Source organism: Vicugna pacos, chromosome 3, assembly GCF_048564905.1.
Source record: "Vicugna pacos chromosome 3, VicPac4, whole genome shotgun sequence".
NCBI lineage: Eukaryota > Metazoa > Chordata > Mammalia > Artiodactyla > Camelidae > Vicugna > Vicugna pacos.
This window is the reverse complement of record NC_132989.1, coordinates 73415855-73436248: the sequence shown is the minus strand read 5'-3', so window position 1 is coordinate 73436248 and position 20394 is coordinate 73415855. Positions and strand designations below refer to the sequence as shown.

The window sequence follows — 20394 nt, the reverse complement described above, 5'->3', positions numbered from 1 at the left end:
TAAGTGAAATAGGTCAGAGAAAGACAAATATATGATATCACTTATATGTGGAATCTAAAAAAATGACACACATGAACTTATTTACAAAACAGAAACAGACGTACAGACATAGAAAACAAACTGATGGTTACCAAAGAAGAAAGGGGGAGGGGAGGGATAAATTAGGAGTTTGGGATTAGCAGATACAAACCACTATGTATATAATAGATAAACAATAAGGTCCTACTGTATAGCACAGGGAACTATATTTAATATCTTATAACAAACTATAATGGAAAAGAATATGAAAAAGAATATATATATATGTGCAAAACTGAACTGCTCTGCTGTATGCTAGAAACTAACATGACTATAAATTAACTATACTTCAATTAAAAAAATATCATACAAATCACTGTTTACTCACATGGGCTTTCTATATGGTCTTTGTTTAGGAAGGATAATGGCCCACTCTGTATCACTGCATATTTTATACTCATACACAGTAAGACAAGAAACAACTAACGTTAGTGATTTTTCTAGCCCTCATTAGAAACACCACTTACAGATGAGCTGTATGCACAAACATCATTCTTGGGTCTCATCTACATTACCACAAAAGTTCCTGTGGATGCTCTGCTCGTTTACTGTAGGCCAGGGTTTCTCAACTTGGCACTACTTAGAGTTTAGACCAGACAGTTCTTTGCTGCAGGGCTGTCCTGTGCACTCTAAGAGGTTTAGCAGCTTCCCTGGAATCATTAGATGCTATTTCATTTACAGTGAAAAAACGACATTGATAAACTAGTTTTCAAGACCTTTGACTACTTGTGAAATTGACAAATTTCCCACACACATATCTGATATCCACAGCCAGCTAGAAGGTATGAAAACAAAAGTGTAAAGTTCGGTGCCAAGACAACACAGCCCCAAGAGGAGGAAAGTAAGCTATTTGTACCTCATCACTGTTTTTTCTTCTTTTACTACCACTCTGCCTTTCTTTTTCTTCTATTTCTTCTTCCTTTTTTTTTTTTTTTCAGGAGATGGAGGGGTGCAGGGTGGGTGTGGGCTGTTCATTTCACTTCAATTTCAGGTAATTTCTCTTGAACATCTACTTTACACAACTCCAAGGGGAAGAAGAGGACCATCTTTGCCCCCGGACAGCTTGAGGCAGACCTGTGTGACTAATTAAAGCACAAAGCAGATGACGATTTCCCTTCATTAAACCTTTTCCCGTCTCTGGGCTTGAAGTACTCTTCCTGTGAACACGCACATCACTTCGTGTTTCTAATGATACTTACTTCTTAGTTGTGCACCGATAGGTGTGTATGTTCCTGCCCCCTCTCCCTTGCTAGAATGTTATTTGAGGGTAGGGTCTTTGGCTACTCACCTGTGTAACCTCCAAATCACTGTGCACAGTGCCCAGCACGCAGTATGTGCCACATGAATGCTCGTGAGCACAGGAAAGCAGTGCCAGAACAGACTCAGACTGTCTGCTGTAGTCACCGAGCTTCTAAGGGGGTGGTCAGTGGTGCTGAACAGAGCAGAGGGGAAACGGTCATTGCAGTTGATACGCAGCAGTGCGAAAGCCCAAGTCTCAGGGTCTAATGAACCAGCAACTAGCCAGTGAGTGGAGACACCCTTTTAAGAAATTTGGAGACAAAAGGAAGGAGAATGACAGGGTAAGAACTTGACTGATGGCAGGATAAAGGCTTGAGTAAGACTGTAGACTTGAAAGAAGAAATCAGTAGAGATGATGCAATGTGGAAAGGGAAGATGGTTCTGGAATAGGCCAGGTCACAAATGAAGAGCCTAACCTTGAAAGGAGGGTGGGGACACCTATCACTTGGAAACAGAAGGGAAGATGAAGAGAATGGGTAAGGACAGAGAGCTGTTAAGGCAGGAACGAGGGAGACTGAGGTTGGACTATGTGGCCTACATTTTTGAGACAAAGTAGGAGGCAAGAACATCTGCTCACAGTTCTGGGGGCCAGGGTCTGGGGCTTAAGCAGAGTAGAAAAGCTATTGAGGTAAAAATGAGAGTCAGTAAAAGAGAAAGGAAAGAACTGTTGAGTTGAAGAGGACAGCTGTAAACCTGTAGAGGAATCAGCCAGCCTGACATTACAACCTTGTACACCACACGTAGTGGGTCAGAAGCAAGGAGGAAGAAAACAAACGGCAATGTGCTAGTTTCCGAGGGCTACTGTAATGAAGTTCATACCAAAAACTGAGTGGCTTAAAAGAATAGAACAGTCCTGGAGGCCAGAAGTCCAAAATCAGGGTGCCAGCAGGGTCATGCTCTCTTTGCTCCAGGAGACAACACTTCCTTGCTTCTGGCTTCTGGTGTTGGCTTGCAGATGCACCACTCATGTTGGCATCTTCTCCTTGTGTCTTCACCTTGTCTTCCTTCTGTAACTATCTTTGTGTCCAAATTTCTCCTTTTAATGACATTATGGGTCCACTTATAATGGATCAGGGTTCACCCTAATGACCTCTTTATACTTTATCTTGGTAAAGACCCTATTTCCAACTAAGGTCAGACTCTAAGGCACTGGGGTCAGTGTTTCAACACTTTTTGGTGGGGATGGGAATAAAATTCAACCCATAACAGGTGGCTCCAAGGATACAGGTCCACAGATGGCAAGTGGGCCTAGATAAAGGGAGTGAGAAGAAATAAGAAATGCTAATGAGAATACCAACAGGATGGCCAACTGTGGGGCCCAGGCTGGAAGGAAGGCAAGTAGGGTCTGAATCCTGGAGATCGAGGGTTTGAGTGACAGGGTAAAGGCTAACGGTTTGCAGGCAGGAAGTAACAGGGAAGGGCTGGTTTGGCAGGAGTCATATGATGAAAGAAAGGAAGACTGCGAGAATGGACTTCAGGCTCTAAGATCTTGAATTAGTGATATGAGGCTGGAGGTCTATGACTCTGGTAGGTCAGCTAGAGAGGTGATCTCTTATAGCTAAAGTCATGCCTAGAGGCCAGGGTACTGATGGCAGTTTCTCCATCCACGTGTAAGAAATGGTGATATTGCTGAAATGAGCAGAGGACAACTGTGGTCAGCTCTTGTGATCATCCAGGAAGGTGGGAAGGTATCCTCTAGCTCAGGAGACGAGAGACTGAGGAAAGACTCACAAAAGGGAGAGCTCACGAGAGGTGGAGGCATACGTGTAGAAGAAATCTGAGGAGAAGGGAGCATGAAAACTCCTGCTGAGCAGCAACACAGGGGCGAAGTGGTCTCTCTTGGTGAAGACTGGGCATTAAGTGCAACAGGGATAGATGAGGAGGAAGACGGAGGCAAAACTGTGAGCTGAAGTATCAACCAGATGCCCCACGTGTGGTGGTTGTTAACTTACTGAATGAAAGATGCCATCTGACTTATCTTGAACCATCCTCGTGATATAATAAGGGAGTGGCTGAAAAAGTCCTGCCCCTGATAAACCAAAATGCCAGAACCAACTTTTGGTCATGACCCTCTGCCTAAGCAAGGCTCAGGCCCTGTGTGGGATGCTGACTGCAGGTATGCACGGAGGTGACACGCAGGGTGACAGGCAGGGCGAGCCAGACCGCACGTGAGTTAGTTTCAGTTTCCTCATTCAAAACTGGAATAATAGTACCTCCCTTGTAGGACTGCTGGTGCATAGTGAATCCTCAACGAATGTTAGTGGTTGTGATGGTGATTATTACTACTACAAACGCCACAGTCTCACAGAGAAGGAGGATTGAAAATACGTTCCTCAAAATCATAGTAATCATAAAATTTCCTACCTCTCCCTCCCTTCCCACAAAGATGAAGAAAACACCAAAATGATCCCAGAACATTTATTTCCACGGGTTCTTGACGAAAGAGCACAATTTTGCATGGAAGTACATCACTACACTTAGGGCAAAATTACGCAGCAAGCAAGAGCTGCCCCTGATCCATCTCAGAGGGAAACTTGAGAGAGGAATTGTCCACCTCCCGACAGTTTTACAATCATTCGTATCACCACATGCAAGCCCCAGCCCATCTCTCCTATGTTCCAACTTCTAACTGAAACGTGTTCACAAGTTGTACGTGCGCATGTGAGTGTACAGAGAAGGCTCACTTCACCTATATGATGAGGAGCTGAGACAATACATCGTGAAAAAGTCACTCCAACATGACGTGGAAGCCAAGCCAAGGAGGCTTCAGAGCTTGGGCCAGCTCTCCTCAAAAGCCTTTATTCTGAAAATTCCACTGAGGGGTCCCTGAAATTCAAAAGCCAGCAGGTCTGGTGTTTGCTCCATTAGTGAACTTCTCCCAGTTCAGGCCTGGGAGGGTGGGATGCAGGCGAAGGGGAAAGTGGGGATGTGTGGGCATCCCACACCTGGCTCAAGCTGAGAGCACATCCCCAAGAGGAGACTAAGCAGACAAGGTGTCGGGACCGCAGATGACATCGGCTGGGGACACAGACACCATTCAAAAGCTTGTGCTTGAGACTCGACTCTTCATCCATGGCTTCTCCCACCACCATCGCTAGGTATCAGTGGCTTTCAATGCTCAGAATTGATCTCTGTCCCCCAGGAACTATAAGCCTCGAGAGTCCTCATTTAAGGTATTTGGCTGGTGGTTTCAGTCTGACCACCTGCCACTTTCATGGTTCCACAGCCTCCCTGGCATCTGGGTGGGCGGTCACAGTGGCCTGACATGTGGAACAGTGTGGCTTTTATATCATAGGTAGTCTGTTTGAAGAAAAGGAGCAGGTTGGATGGACGAAGCTGAGGCTGCTGTTGTGGTGACCATTAATCTGTGACTCCTGAGCCAGGTCCAGTGAGGTTCCTGAGGCCCCTGTGGGGCTTGTTAGGTAGATGCCTTTGCTGCTCTTCGAGCCTCGTACTCCTGCTTTGCCCTCTCCCTATGCTCCTGTTCCTTCTGAATCAGGTGTACCCGTTCCAGATGCCACTGCTGCAGCTTCTGCTCGTAGGCGGTGATGTCCTCTGCTTCACAGGTGGGGAGCTGTTCCTTGACAAGCTGGGTGGTCAGGGTCAGAAGGCTTTCTGACTCGACTTTGCCCAGAGCCTGTAGCTTAGAATGTAAGGTCTGTTGGAAATAAATGAGGGGGGAAAAAAAAAGGGAGACATGGGAGGGGTAGGCAGGTGAAGAATACAAAGAAGAAAAAAGAGACTAAGTCTCTTGCAAAATCTGCACACATTCTGCTAACGGGAAAAGGTACTTTGCTGGGAACCCGTCACGCTGCCTTTCATGCAGGCACTGTTAGCTTTTGCTCCTTTTCTTTCAGCCCAGCAATTCTGCTCAGATGCACCACGTGGGATTTCTTCCCCGTTCACTCACAAACGGTAAATGGAACTCCGTATGCTGTGATTCCCTGTGTAATTTCCTGGTTTTAAACCACAAAGATTGCACAAGAAAACAAACCTACATTTCCACTCTGACTTGCACCAAACCAAGCAGCAAACTCTATGAACAAAGAACCCTAAGATGCAAACGAAATGGCAGAAGCAGCTGATAAAATGGAGGAAGCCCATCCATAGCTTGTCCTTTCGAAGAACAGAGAAATGTTTACCTAACTAGTATTCCGTTCAACAGATGGAAACCATGTCAAGGCTTCCTTACTAACAGCATCATGCTAATAAGCAGCTCCCAGAAGCGCCGTTACAAGCTTCCCCCCACTGAGCTTCACTGGGGGTCAGCCTTGACATCCTGACTGCTTATGGCTGCATCTGAAATGGCAGCTCGATCTGGTAAGTATTGCATTTCTGGAGAAGTAAAGTACTAAAAACACTAATCTACTGAAGTGCTTCAAGATGTAGGTCATCAGAGACCCCCTTACGGCCCTAGATGTAGCAGATACCACGTGCCCCATGTTCCATAAACAAACGCAATTCACTGGCATAAGTGATGAGGCCTGTTCCAGTGGCGTGGGGCAGGGGCGCTGGGAGGTGGGAAGGGTCCATAGGCTTCAAGGAGTGGCCAGAAGCCTAGTGTGACGGGTCAGACATATAATAAGGAGTCCCAGATTACCTGGGACTAATAAAAATCAGGTACCAGGAAGAAAAGGTATAAAATGAGAATTATTTCTGATACCATTTTCCATGTGGTTTGAGGCCAAAGAGACGTCAAAGCTTGGGACACCAAAACAAGGACTCACCTCCGAGTCAGCAAACTTGTGTTCAAAGTCAGTCACTTATGGGTGAGGTTCCGCCAGCCTCGGTGTCATGTAACATGGGGGGAGCAGTACCTAGCACCCAGGGCTATGGTGAGGAGAAATGAAATGTGGTAGCACCTAACACACAGCTGGCAGTCAAGAAATACTGGTCTCTCTTCTTTTTTGAATTAAAAATAAAAATGCACTGTGCAAGAGAGAGGCCTGAGAATTTAATGGAGGCACTGATTTCTATTCTCCAAGATTAAATATGTAAGAAACTAGAGAAAGAAATTAGGTAATTTTTAGGAGAGGTGGGGCAGCCTTGGTCAAGACGAATATAGTGAATGATAATCTATGGGCCAAGCAGATTTTTTGTTTCTCAGCTTTTCTAAATCTGCAAAGTTAGGCAAAGTTAAGAGGAAAGAAAGGGTGTGTAAATTTTTAACTTAGATGCTAATTCTGTGTACCCTGAAAACACTGATTAACCTTCCTTTCTCAGTTTTTAAGTTATAAAAGAGGGAAGTTGAGCAGTGACCTTACAGAAGTAGCAGGACAAACAGCTGCTCAAAGTACTGGAACCCTCATGAGAATACAGGGAACTGGGTTTCTCAGAGCTGGTTGAATATAATTACTGCAAAGACTTAAATGTAATAGTCTGGCAGAGTGTACATCCCTCTGTCCCAAAATGACACAGTGGGTCAGCCGGGACGGTTTCCCATTTTCTGCTTCATACAATGAATTCTCCTTCAGGCAGCACTTTGTTTTTTTTTTTTTTGTTTGTTTGTTTTTGCTTTGTGCTAAGCAGATGAGAAATGCAGCAAGGAACAGGCCAAGGGTTTAAAATTTGAACATGGCTCCCCTCCCTGACTCTGATCACAGAGCACTTTGGGACATACAGCTGAAAGCTACCAAAGGCAGCCTGAATGCTCAGGGCTGTCCGAAAACCAACAGTGGAAACACACCTACATCGTCCGTGTGGTACAGAGCGCGTTTCCCATGGCCCTAGCACACACCACCAAGCCGAGTAAGAGATGACGCCTGCGTCTCACCTCCATCATACTCAGATGGGGCTTTGTGATTTCCACCTGGGTTTCCAGTGATCATGAAGGTTCAGTGCAATATGGAGAAATGCCTAGATCCTCTGCACCGGGGCTGGAGTCAGATGCTTGCTATGAGAAGCCAAGCTATTACCCGCTCATCGAGCACACGTCAGGGATGAGTCGGTAATGACATGTTGCCTTGGGGAACAAAGCTGACCGATTTCCTCAAGCACAAAAAGGAGCATAAAAATTCCATTTGTTTCTTTTAAGACCACTTCCTCTGTGAACAATAAAAGTGTGATTTTTGATGTCAGTTTTTATGTCTGTGTGGGACACTGATGCATTAAAAGGACTGCTTGTCCATCACCACAGCAGAGAAGCACGTCTAACGCACAGCTGTGGGGACTCAACTCTGCTCCGACTCACCTCAAATCGTTCCAGGTATTGGGGAAGCTTGGACTGTTCAGTCTCCTCCACATCCAACTGCTCCAGGACTTCTTCTGGCCGCTGGCCCTCCTCACCCTCTTGGGGTTGCTCCTCTGAAGACCCAGGGGATGGAGCGGTCAGAGCCTTCAGCGCTCTGTCTAGCACGTCGAGCTGCGGAGCAGAAAGTGGGGCAGGGACTAAACATCCTGTGGCCTGAAAAGCACTGTGAAGAGAGGCTGGAGAAGGGAAAGGAAGGGAACACTGGGATCTAAAAAAATCACGAGAAGAGTTCTCTTATCACATCATAGGAAACAGACACGGTTATATAATTTTACATTACACCCTGTTGCACAGCATGGAAAACTTGGTACAAAACAAATGGAACAAATAAGCAAGCTCAGAATTATTTGTATAAGTGAATCAGCACAGTGGCTTCTGATTTCACTTTTAATCGACCAGGTAGGAAGCCAAGAATTACGCTTGATGGGCACTAAAGTACTCCCTCTTTCATGTCTTTCTTCCTCAATTGGTTTAGAATCAGGAGAAAGGGAAAGAAAAACCACTACAGACCACAACCAACAATGGGCCATTCTGAATGCACGGTAAGGCCTCTGAATCTAGGCAGGGCCTCCTTTAGAGAAAAGGTACCCATAAATTAGGGATCAGCGCCATCTATACAAGCTGCTGACAAAGACTAGACAGGCGTATGTGAAGTTTCCTGTTAACAGGTGATTTCTATGACTTAGAAAGTAAGTAAATTATAAAACAGGGTTTCTTTGTGTTTTGACCCCTCTCCTCTACCACTTTCACTTTGGGCCAACCTCCTTCGAACCAGAGGGCCTAATCATCAGAGATGGGACAGAAACAATCTCATGGTCGGCATTAGCTCCTGCAAGGAGACTGATTAATTCTGTCCATGTCACATCAGAACAAAAATCCTGAAAATACTCCAAGGTTTTTTAATGCCACTAATACATTATAACCAAACCTGACACATACCCATTTCCCCTGACATCTGAATCACATTCCTATTAAGTCAGAACACAAAGAATGCAAATCTGGCTCAAAGTGGAAGGCATATTTCCCTGGCAAAGCATTTATGTATAATTTTGTGTTTTCAATCACCAGTACTGACTACAGCAGGGTTAAAACATGAATATATATTTTAAAATGTATATGCTTTGTTATAAATGTCTGGCAAAGAACATAATGATTCACCAGACATCAGTATACAAAGCCAGTATAGAGACCAGACTTGTGTATCCTGTGACTGAAACGAAAGTCAAGGGGTGAATCCTAATGATCAGGGTCAAGGCAAAACAAATAAGCAGCTCAGAGTTAACTTTTACACCCTGTTAATGAAACAACTAATGTCCTTCTAGGCCTCACTCTGACTACAAAAGCTGATTAAACAGGAGCGAACATTGTGGCTCCCTATTGAGTGTAAGGCTTGTCCCATGGCTGTAAGATGCTACTTTCTGTAGCCTGAGTCTAATAACTTCGTATGTAATGTCAAGAGCCCAAGGTGACCAAGAGGCATGAGCTTTGAAACTAGTGGGAGAGGAGTTTCCCAGTATAGGCAAAGTGAAAGCCTAGAACTTTGAAAGGAACATCTGGTCCAGATCTCAGCACCATGCATTCACCACAGAATGGCTTAAGGAAAGGGAAAAAAAATGATGACACCTCTGGTCTCTAAATTCACTTCTTGAGAGCTCTTATGGAGGGGAAACTGCCAGGTAGGTAGTCTCCCAGGACTACATGAGGATATAGAAACGCCAAAAATTAAAAATGAGGGGGAGGGTATAGCCCGGTGGTAGAGCATGTGCTTAGAATGCAGGAGGTCCTGGGTTCAATCCCCAGTAACTCCATTAAAGATAAATACACAAATAAACCTAATTTCCTCTCCACCAAACAAAACAAAAAGAATTTAAAATGTTATCTTAAATTCTCTTGAGCTCCTAATGAGATTTTATTATTTTGTTGGGATGGGTGGTTAGACAGTATTTTACTGAACTCAGTTTGAATTTCAGTTTTCCTCCCAGATAATGAGCTATAAAATCAACATTAATCTTATTTTCTAGTGCTTTTTGTCAGTAACATTGAGAATGTTCGTGGTTTTTCATTCCTTTTCAACTGACGTAAGTACATGATTCTACAGAGACACAACAGGGGCGGGAGGGAAGGAGAAAACAGTGACAACAAACTCAAAGCCTGACTTAGAAGGAACAGGAGACGGCAAATCCCACTGAATCAGGGCCGGGGAACATACCGCTTCTCTACACAGCTTTCCATCTTCTGGGGAGGAGGCCACCTTCTCCATCACTTGAAGGGCTCTGTCAAGGTAGCCTGGTCGCCACAGCAGAGGCATGTTATGGTACACAGCCCACAGCCCTTGCTGCAACTCCACCTTCCCTGTGGCCAGAAAGGACAATGAAGGAGGCTCAGCCGTGGCTTCTCACTATGTCTGAGATGGAGGACTCAAAGGCACAAGTGAATATTCACCTGCAGGTCTAAAAACAGAGAAGGATCATTTCAATTCCAGACCAAGCGCCTCATCCACCCAGTGAATGGAGACACTTCAGATGGATGATGAAAAATCTGGGAAAAGTCAATGTATCAATGTATACACTTTTCAATATAAAGCTGTGTGAACTGATTTTTCTCCTTTTTCACCTGGACTGTTGGAGATTATCATGAGGAGGTATGAGCCGTGGGGCTGAGGGAAACTCAGAGGTTGTGATACCTGCCTTTGAGAGGAGCTATCCTTACAGAACAAGCCAAATGACTGAAACATTATTTTTGTTTCAAGAACAAAATCTTCCTCAGAAAAAGAAATTCTGCAACTTTCTTACAGTGAAAATCTTGTCAATGTTTGACAACTTTCCCTGCTAGGAAATGGCTGACATTTTTCAAGATGCTCCAAAACAGCCGACTGCTCATTATGGAAAAAAAAAAAATCACTTTGCTCTTCTTTCCACTATTTGAACTTCATCAGTACTTAAATCATACAGTCCTCATAATCCTTTTAGGTCTCAGGACATGAACGTTTCTCTTGGTACCTCAAACCATCACAGCTGGAGCTTAAGAAGTGGCTGGCAGACAGCAGGGTCCTGGTGGGGACAGAGGCTGTCTCTGGATTTCCAGGGAACAGTTCTCTCTGCACTACGACCAAAGTCACCTTGAGCTGCCAGGTATTAAATCCACCTTCACTTATCTTTCCCGGCAAGGAGGATTTGAGAAAGCTGTAGTGGGACATAAACAGACAAAGCTCATCAGGTGACAGCTAATTTTAGACCTTTAAGATGCTTGGGGCTGGCTGCAGTCACGTTCTGGAAGTTGCTTCTGTTGGAGGTGAGCGAGGCTGCATAGCACATGACACAGTGAGAGCAGAGCTTTGGATCTGATGTTGCCAGACCCGAAGCGCCTGGGCCTTTCCTCAAAAACAACTAACAACTAAGAATGCTTTCTTAGCTCTGACAACTTCCTGGACAATTCATGCGGTGTAGAGTCCTGAGTGCTAGTCTGAAGGCAAAGGCAAAATCTTATAAATCGGTATCAAAAGTAGATGGCAAATAAGGAAAAAATTATTTTAAAAGAGTGATCAACTCTTTTGTTAGTCTGTCTGATAAACTCTGAAACGCCTCCCTCTGAGTCAGTTTCAATCAGATTCAGTGTCCGCAAATGCCACATTACATTGTGCTTCAAAAGTGTCAAACTGTAGTCAACTTAGATAATTTTCAGAAAACAAACGTAAGCAGACACAATGTATGATCAAGAGAAGGTGCTTTCTCAAACGCCTATCTACTTAGGAGAGAGAATGGATGGGTAATGAGACAACATGCATTTAATAAACCTCTGTAAACCGGGACATACTTCATGCTTTTAGGTTGAATGCTATTTGCCCAGATTCCACATAACCCAAGTGCAGAGGCTTCCCCTCAAAAGGCTTTGCCCTCCTGACTGTCTGGTTTTCGTGCGATTGGGGCTCTAAAGTGAAGCTGGCAGCCCCCCTGTGTGGTAGTCACACCACACCGGTGAGCACCTCTCTGCTCTCCAAGTGCTACTGGATGTGCTCTCTGAGTTTCTCTTCCCTCCCTTGAAAACAATACCAAGGAAATGTATTCAACTTCAACGCTTTATTTCTTACCTCCTGGACTTTAGGTTTATAGTGACAGAAAGATCTTTTCAACAATGGGAAAGATCCTGCCAGTCAAAAGAGGGCCAGAACTTTCCTTTCTTTATCCCTTCCTCACATTGATTACTACTAAATAGAAACTAGCTCTTACCTTGCCAGTGGTGACAGGTTTAAGAATCCTCTTTACTGTCTTAGGGCATAACTGCAAGGCTGTAGCAAGGTCTATTTTTATGTCAAAAATGAAAGCTGTATTGGGATTTCACTGGTAAGTTTAAATCAAGCTATAATTTTATTATGAAGTAGAAGAATGCATCAGTTCTACCCACGAAGAACAACATTCGTAAGGACCACCAGCTTACCAAGAAGCGCATAGCCGTACAACTGGGAGCTCAACCCCACTGGGTTCTTCTGCTTTAGGCCCGGGAGTAACAGGGATGCACCAAAGTTCTTCTCGTCTTCCCACTGCAACAGAACATACCAGATACACCAGGTCCAGCCAAGGAATGCATACTACATGCAAAAACGGGATTGTTAATGACACAGAGGGAAAAACAACATAACACTAAGTAAAAGAAGCAAAGTAGCAAAACTAAAGGCACATTGTAACTCCAATCTTGTAAGTTAAAGATATTTATGTTTGATGAAAAATATAAAAGAGAAATGCCCTGCATGTCAACAGACTTCTGGGCAGTGAAATTATGAGCAATTCTGGTTTTCTTCTTCGAAGTTCTCATAATTTCCCGCACTTTGGGCAGTGAGTGCGAGTTCCTTTTACAGTCAGAAAAGCAAAACACAACGAAAATGAAGAGTACACTCTGGATCAAATTGCTGGGAGATAATCAGTAAGAATTACCCAAGCTGTCAGCCCCGTATCCACTCACTGTGCTATGACAGGACGGAGCAAGCTTTTGAATTTTCAGCAATTCAGCAGTAAGACTCCTACTTCACAGTGTTAAAATAAATATAACTATTAGGCTTTTCCAGATAGATTTATGCATCTTAAAAAATAAATTAGGCAATCAGAAACACTTAGTGCTCATTTCTTCCAATCCAGAGTGCAAAATTACACTTCAATAAAACTGAAGCTTTTTGAGACATGGGAAAAGAAAGAGATAAAAACACAAGCATAGCTTAGGCTGCTGCAGACTAGCAACACAGTGACGGGGGACTCCCTGCAAACGCAGGCCCGAGCAGAACCTTGGCAACTCCCCAGACAAGGAGAGCTGTGATTTTCTCAGTGCCGCAGAAGCACACGAGCCTTTGTTCTGGCTTGGAAATACAGAAAGCAAAGCTCAGGTGGCCCTGAACCGGTCAGAGAATGAATAAGGAGGTGTGCAAACTACAACTGCAGCCAAGTGTGAGTGAGGCGCCCTACGTGTTAATGGGCACCCAAACCTCTTTATAGGAAGGGCCTTTCTGCAATACAAGTGTAATTTCTTAAGGTTTTTCCAAACCCTTGAAATAAGCAAAGGCGTTGGGAGAAAAACAAAGCCTCCCCGGGAGCTTCTGCAGCACACATACGTTAAAAGAGCTGGTAATAAAGAACCAGGTCATTTCACTTTCAAAAGCAAATCACTCAAAGGTTTGATTTTCTCCTACATAAACTGCATGAAATGGGGCCCAGTGACTAATAAGTAAGGAGCTTTAAAAACATTTTTTTCTTTTTTTTAGGGAAAAACACGACCTACAGTATCAGGATAAAAGCCTAAAGAACAGCATCTTGCTGTGCTAGAACCGAGCAGGGGCAGTGATGGTGGCTGCAGTGGTGATTCTTCCAGAAGGACTTTTACAAAAATGAGTGAAAACAAACAAGCAAATGGGTACTGTAGAGATTTTTTTTTGGTGATTATCTGGGAATAATACAATCACTGCTGCTTATATGAAAGGCTACTTATGTGTTAACACAGAATATTAGGTCTCCTCCAAGCCTTTAATTTCTGTTGTATGCATTACCATGGACTAAATCAGGTGCTATTCCACCAATGTCCTTGAGGTTTTCTCATTTCGTGCTTCTGCTTCTCCCCTTATACAAAGCAAACCCTCGTTACCCTCTTCCATTCCCCTTCACAGCTAGACATCTCAAACACTGCCAATGCTCAGTCTCCTTTCTGCACCTGACTCACTCTACAATTCATTCCAATTTGGTTTCCTGCTCCCTCATTCTATGGCCCTCACGCAACTAAGTCCAATGCCCTGTGTAGAAGTCCTCATCGTCCCCACCCTCTCAGGAGTGTCCCTTATGTAGACCACCTCTTTCCACGGTGCCTGTTCGCACATGTTTCTGATTGTGTCGTGGCCTGTGCTCATCTGCAGACATTTACACGTGAATGTATAAATTACATCTCTAGTTGAGATTTTTCCATTAAGATGCCAATTTCCCTTGTGAAATCTCTTGACTGTCTCAAAGGTATCTCAAAATGCAACACATTCAGAGACAAAATAATATTTTTCCTTGTCAAATGAAGTCTTTTTTCCTGAGTGTCTTTTGCAAACACATGGCGACGACCCTTTTGTCCAGATAACACAAGTTGAAAACTGAGGAGGTCAGATTTCACCTCTGCCTCTGGCCTCCACATCTCGTCCCCACTATCATGTTATCTGTTCTCAGATACGGCTGCTCTCTAACTCCACCACGTCCTGGTCCCCATGCAGCCATCACCTCTTGCTCAGACAATCAGGAAAGTCTCCGAAGTGCTCTGACCGTAGCCACCCTGGCCCTGATCCAGTCTCTTCCCCATATTATAGCCAGATACACAAGTCTGATCATGCTTAAAGTCTTTCAGTAGCTTCTACCTATTTTCAGGATGTAGACAAAATAGCTTAGCATTATCTACATTCTCCAGCCTTACCTCGCCCTCCAATTCTCTCTGTGGCAGCTACAGTATCTTCATACCTCCTTCTGGCCCCTTTCTGCTCACCATGTCTGTTCTGCCACAGGGCTTTTGCATATGTTATTTCTTCTTTTTGGATTGTTCTCCCCTCTTCAGTCAGTTAATTCCTATTCATGCTTCAAATATTAACTCGAGAAATATTTCCTCAAGGAAGCCTTTCCTAACCTAAGTTTAAAATACAAACAAGCAAAAAATCCCTACCCACAGAGGCTTTTCATAGATGTCTTCATAGTGCTCATTATGGTCATAATTTTATATTTCTGTGTTTGCATGGAATGTAGTAGTTGCTCAGTATATATTTAGTGAATGTATTTAATGAATGTGAGGTATGCCATAGGCTATAATACCCATCTTAGAAAAACAAAACACACCATACATTTTTCAGAACAGGGGCTAGATCAGACCATCTTTTCAGTTCCTACCCAAAGTAGTATTTTCTGATGTTACATTTGAGGTTAAGGGCAGACTGTGGGGCCAGACTGCCTGGTTTCACCAGGTGGCTTCATCACCTACTAGGTGGGTGGCAATTATACAACATCTCTGTCCCCGTTTTCTCATCTGCATGGAGTTGTGAGGAGTTAAATTAATAAATCTAAAACACCAAGAACACAGCCTGGTGTAAAGTAAGTGCTATTTAAGTATTAGTTATTGTTGTTATTATTCTTAGCATAGCAATAAACAATGACTAAATACCCTAATCTAAGACATGAAACTAAAACTTGTTATTCCAAACTAACCCAGAGCAACCTTAGGAGAATACCAACACAAATTAAATGGTTAGTATTTAACACCTGAGGTTGTGGTCAAAGGCAACTGCCTCTTGCTTCGTTGACATGCCACATTTGGCTCTCACTGATAATCAATCACCCATTTCTGGATTCCTGCAGTGCACTCAGCCTAGCTCAAGTTTCAAATGTACATAAGGACTTTCACTTGAAATTCTACCAAGTGGAGGAATGTCCAGTCCCACTCTGTTAGAATCCAGTACAGGATGTACAGGATGAATACTCCTTCCCGGTTGTACAGGCCACAGAACTACGCATCAGGTATCTGTCCAGATGCCGAGGACAGGGGTTTCCTCTGGCCCCCTCACACCCTACTGAGTGGCCACTGCTTTCTTCTTCCAAGGTGCTCAGTTCTGCTTTAAGGTAGATCACTTACACTGAAGTCTGTCTTCTTTGCCAGGCAATGGTATAAAATATATAGAGAGAGGAGTTGAGTGGAAGGAACTTCAAAGGCTTCTTGCATCATGATCTCAAAAACCACGGATAAAGCATCTGGCAAAAAGATCAAAGCAAAAATGAAAGGAAATTAGTTTCAGGCAACATCATCAAATCTGTATTTAACTATAAACACCCTTAAAGTGGGGCATGACAGAAAAATAAACAGAAGTAAGAAGTTAAAAAATGTGGGCTCTGGCCCTAGTTCTTCCCCAAACTAGGTCTTTCCCAAGTCTTTAGCTTTTATTGTACATATTATTTTGTACTAAATCAGGTGCACTCCTGTCCTCAAGGACACTGAATAAGGGACCTAATTTCTCCCAAAATCATCTTGATAATGATAAAATACCATTTGTCCCATATACTTCAAAAGATTGTTGGACAGCCCAACAAAATAATACACAGAAAATGCCTCATAAACTGTGAAACAAATTTAAGGGATTGTGTCCATCAGCTAGAAGAGCTAAGGCATACAGAAAGGAGGCAAATATATTTTCCAGGACACCCTGGCAAGTAGGGCGGGAGCTGGGCTGACTGCCCCACTATGTGTTCTGGAAGCTTCTCTTTGTTTGGGCAAAGAGGAAAAATGCTAGAGAAAATTCTAAATCCCAAGTATTATTTGAAAGATGGAAAACTGATGACTACAAAAAAGACAATCAGGTTTAGTTTAAAACACTTGAAAGAATGGGAAGGAAATGCTTATTCGTAAATTCTAAGTCCTTGAGCGTTAACATATAAGATACTTGTTTCCACATGAAGCTGATCACAGACCAGACTTTGAGCACGGTCTGATTTATTTTCCCTCGATATTCCACAACAAAGGTGAAAGCCAAGAAAATCAAATTCAAACAATTTCCTTCCCTTAGTATTTGTTAAGTTAGGGAATGTTAATATTGGTTTAATCTATGGTGCCTGCACATAACACAGGCACAACAAATGTTTCTGACTAACTGACTGAGTTGTTCTATTAACCAATTTTTGCATATACTCGTAAGAGGTAGCACTGACTTGCAGCTATTGCTAGCCAACTGGTTTTGTGTGTGTTGTCACAGTTCTAAATGAGGCCACAGGCAAAAATTTCTATATTGTTTTTGCAAATGGGGAAACTGAGATAGGCAGACCGGGAGTCACCTAGTAAGTCAGTAGCAAAATAAGAACTTGGAAGAGACTTAAAAAGCAACAAACAAACAACAACAACAACAACTACCCCAAACAAATCAGTAACTAAACACAAATAAAGCTAAAATTCCAGTTTAAAAACAAAACTCAGCTTTGCCAACTGTTCATTAATAAATCCAAAATTACATATGAAAAATAAATCAAATTTACTTTATCTTTAATTCATATTCTTCATTTTAGTCAGTTTGGGAAGTGAAATCAGATTGACCTGCAAAAGTAATTTCCTTTTCCTCCCATAATTTTTATGTACTTTGCTACTTCCTATTCTGACAATACAAATATAATACTCTCTAAATTTTTGCCATAAATGATGGCAATCTTTAAAATTTTAAAGAATCCTCCATATTAATTATTACACTGAATTTAAGGAAAAAAACTCCTTCTCCCTTTTTGACATACCCTATAAAGAGTGAGGGGAGAAAACTGCTGCCACATAATTTTTCAAAGATACAGTGATAAGGATTCTTACATCTGATGCTAAGAACAGATTATAAAACATGCAAAAGCTAATTATCTTTTAGTCGAATTCAGAAACCACATGTTTAAAACAGAAAAAATGGACGAAGGATAATTAACATTTCAAAAAATAATGCACAACAAATATTCCTTGGCAGTCTACAACCGCAAGCCTTTTATGAGAGACGAGACAAAGCAGAGATTCAGAGAGGGGAAAGGAGCCTATTCACTGAGCACTGATGCAATGGGAAAGGCCCAGGGCGCTGGTGTGCAGGGATGAGGGGATGGAACCCAGGGACAGGAAGCACAGGTGACATAAATGCCTAAGTGACCACCAGTCCTATCTGTGTTCTTGAAGTAGTGACCACCCTAACACAGGTGTGGCTCCCTCACGGCTTTCAGAACCGAGCTGGAGGATGAAATGGTGGGAAGGAAAGGCAGCGTGTGTCTTTACACAATGGTAGGGCCCTCTCTTTCCTCCTCCACTGTCTGCACAGCTGGGAGCACAAGCCTGACGTGCTGCCGTTCTCTGTCCACTGGACGCCAGCAGGGTTCCGCCTGACCGCTCTGCAGGCTCTGCTGCGATCCCCAGCTTCCCTTGGCCTCCTTTATTGTAGCTGAAGCTAACAGTCATTTTAAACTAATTTCATGGGATTGGGGGATTTTGGGGGTTAAGAGATCTCAGATCTCTTATCACCGATCCACTTATTTTAGAGATGGGGAGGCGAAATGATCTTTCTTCAAAGTGAGCATACTACTATTCCCAGGAAAAGCCGACTGATTTTATAGTTAAACACCTCATATACTACAACACCTGGGATTTAAATAAAGCAAAGTCAGCAAATGGTGCTAAAAAAAAAGTCAAGCTACTAATTGAATTAATATAATCTTAAGTAGCCATGAAAGCTCAGGCAGGGTTTATTACTTAACTAAAGTCACTATCCTTTGCCTACAGAGACATGAACAAATAAACTTGAAAAACTCAGAAGAAAAACAACCTGGATATGATTCTCCTCTCTGGCCAACTGGTCTGGTAAATCAACTATGCATCTATTTCTGACTGAAAGAATGTTGTAAAGAGATGTCATTAAGAAAGTTTTTAAAAAAGGAGAAGTGCCTACATCTACCTCCCTTTGGGAGCTGAAGGTCCATTATAAATGGACCTGGGTTTGCTTCCTTACCTTTGTAGTTTTCTTTCTTTATGAAATAATCCATCAGTAAATTAAATGTATAGTTATCAGGAAAAATGCCATACTGGACCTGTAACGAAAATAAAAGAAAAAATATCCATCTAATTCAGTTTATAATATACGCTTATGTACTATTCAGGACAAAACTTGCCACCATTAGCTTTAAAATACCTGACTATCATTTTACCACATCTGTGACAGTGAAATAGAAGCTGTGACTCACGCAGTTTGGTAACTGGAACTGTTGGTCAGGGTGAGAAAGTTGTGAGTGTGTGTCTCACATAAGACAATTGATATGTGAAAAATAAAGCTCAATTCTAACACCTCATCACAGCTATAAAAAAAAAAACCCAAACCAAACCAAAACAACAATAAGAAACCACCATACTCTACTGGTTCAGTGATTCTTTTCATAAGGTGTGATTCTCAATGTAAAAATGGATTTCCATGAGAAAGCAGACATTATCACATTATGCTCATTTCCTGGTCCTTAGACTGCTTTCCCCCCTCAACTTTATTAAGATACAATTGACATGTAACGTATAACTTTAAGGTGCACAACATGATGATTTAACACATAAATACTGTGAAATGATTACTACACTAAGGTTAGTTAATACATCCATCATCTCACCTAATTACCATTTCTTGGTTGTGATGGTGGTGAGAACATTTAAGATCTACTCTCTTAGCAACTTTCAAGTATACAATACAGTATTTAACTACAGTCATCATGCTGTACATTAGATCTGCAGAACTTACTCCTCTTATAACTGTATCCTTTGACCAACAACATCTCCCCATTTCTCCCACTCCCCAGCCCCTGGCATCCACTATCCTACACCGTTTCTGCAAGTTCAGCCCTTTCAGATTTTACATGTAAGTGAGATCATGAGGTATTTGTCTTTCTTTGACTTATGTTACTTAGCAAAATGCCCTTGAGGTTGATCCATGTGGTCTCAAATGGCAGGATCTCCTTTTTTTATGGCTAAATATTCCATTGTATGTATATACATACACCCCTCCCTCCATTTTCTTTATTCATTCATCAGTAAATGGACACAGGTTGTTTCCATGGCTTGGCTACTGTCAATACTGCTACAAATAATGAACACAGAGATACAGATACAGTGAGACAGTGATTTCATTTCCTTTGGATATATACCCATCTTGAGGACTCTCCATACTGTTTCCCATAGTGGCTGCACCAGTTTACATTCCCACTAACAGTGCATAAGGGATCCCTTTTTGCCACATTCTCACCAGATCTTGTTATCTCGTCTCTTAAACTGGTTTTTAAAGATCAAGAAGCCTGAAGTTTTGGTGGCTTCCCATGTGGTTTTCATGCACAATCAAGTTTGACTACTGATGATCTAGACTGTAGTTACATGTTTGTTTTAAATTCTTACTTCAGTAGGATTATTCCCATCTCCTAACCAATCAACTACCAGAAACATTGGAGAAATTATGTCTAGTTATACTCATCCCTTTGAGAAATTCTGATAATAATCCTAAACCCCAGCTGCAAATCACTGCTGAACTGGGTCACTGTTACTAGTAGGCTGTACAGAATGACTCAGATATGATGAAATGGAAAAAAAGTTTAGAAGCCATTGTTTTAAAGGTTATAGCTCACGGGTAGTGTTTAAATTTATCAAAGCAGTCATCCAAATCTGCACAAATCCTTAAGGCAGGGTAAAAACAAAATACTTCAGAATGATAAATTATTAAAGCTGGAAGAAACCTTAGAAATCAA

At 42.5% G+C, this 20394-nt stretch overlaps 1 protein-coding gene across 2 annotated transcripts in view; it reads right to left on the bottom strand.

The window, feature by feature from the left end:
- MRPS27 (mitochondrial ribosomal protein S27) overlaps positions 1 to 20394 on the bottom strand; it is a 93957-nt gene that overhangs the window by 7129 nt on the left and 66434 nt on the right. Inside the window, exons 6-11 of one of the 2 annotated variants that reach the window (XM_031675117.2) lie at positions 18630 to 18708; positions 15755 to 15870; positions 12062 to 12164; positions 9837 to 9979; positions 7568 to 7738; positions 3782 to 5035 (exon numbers count right to left, since the gene is read on the bottom strand). In XM_031675117.2, coding sequence (XP_031530977.1) covers positions 4796 to 5035; positions 7568 to 7738; positions 9837 to 9979; positions 12062 to 12164; positions 15755 to 15870; positions 18630 to 18708 — 852 coding nt within the window. In that variant the 3' untranslated portion in view covers positions 3782 to 4795. Of the gene's footprint in view, positions 1 to 3781; positions 5036 to 7567; positions 7739 to 9836; positions 9980 to 12061; positions 12165 to 15754; positions 15871 to 18629; positions 18709 to 20394 lie in introns of those variants that run through there. The other variant, XM_072958539.1, reaches the window with a different exon arrangement.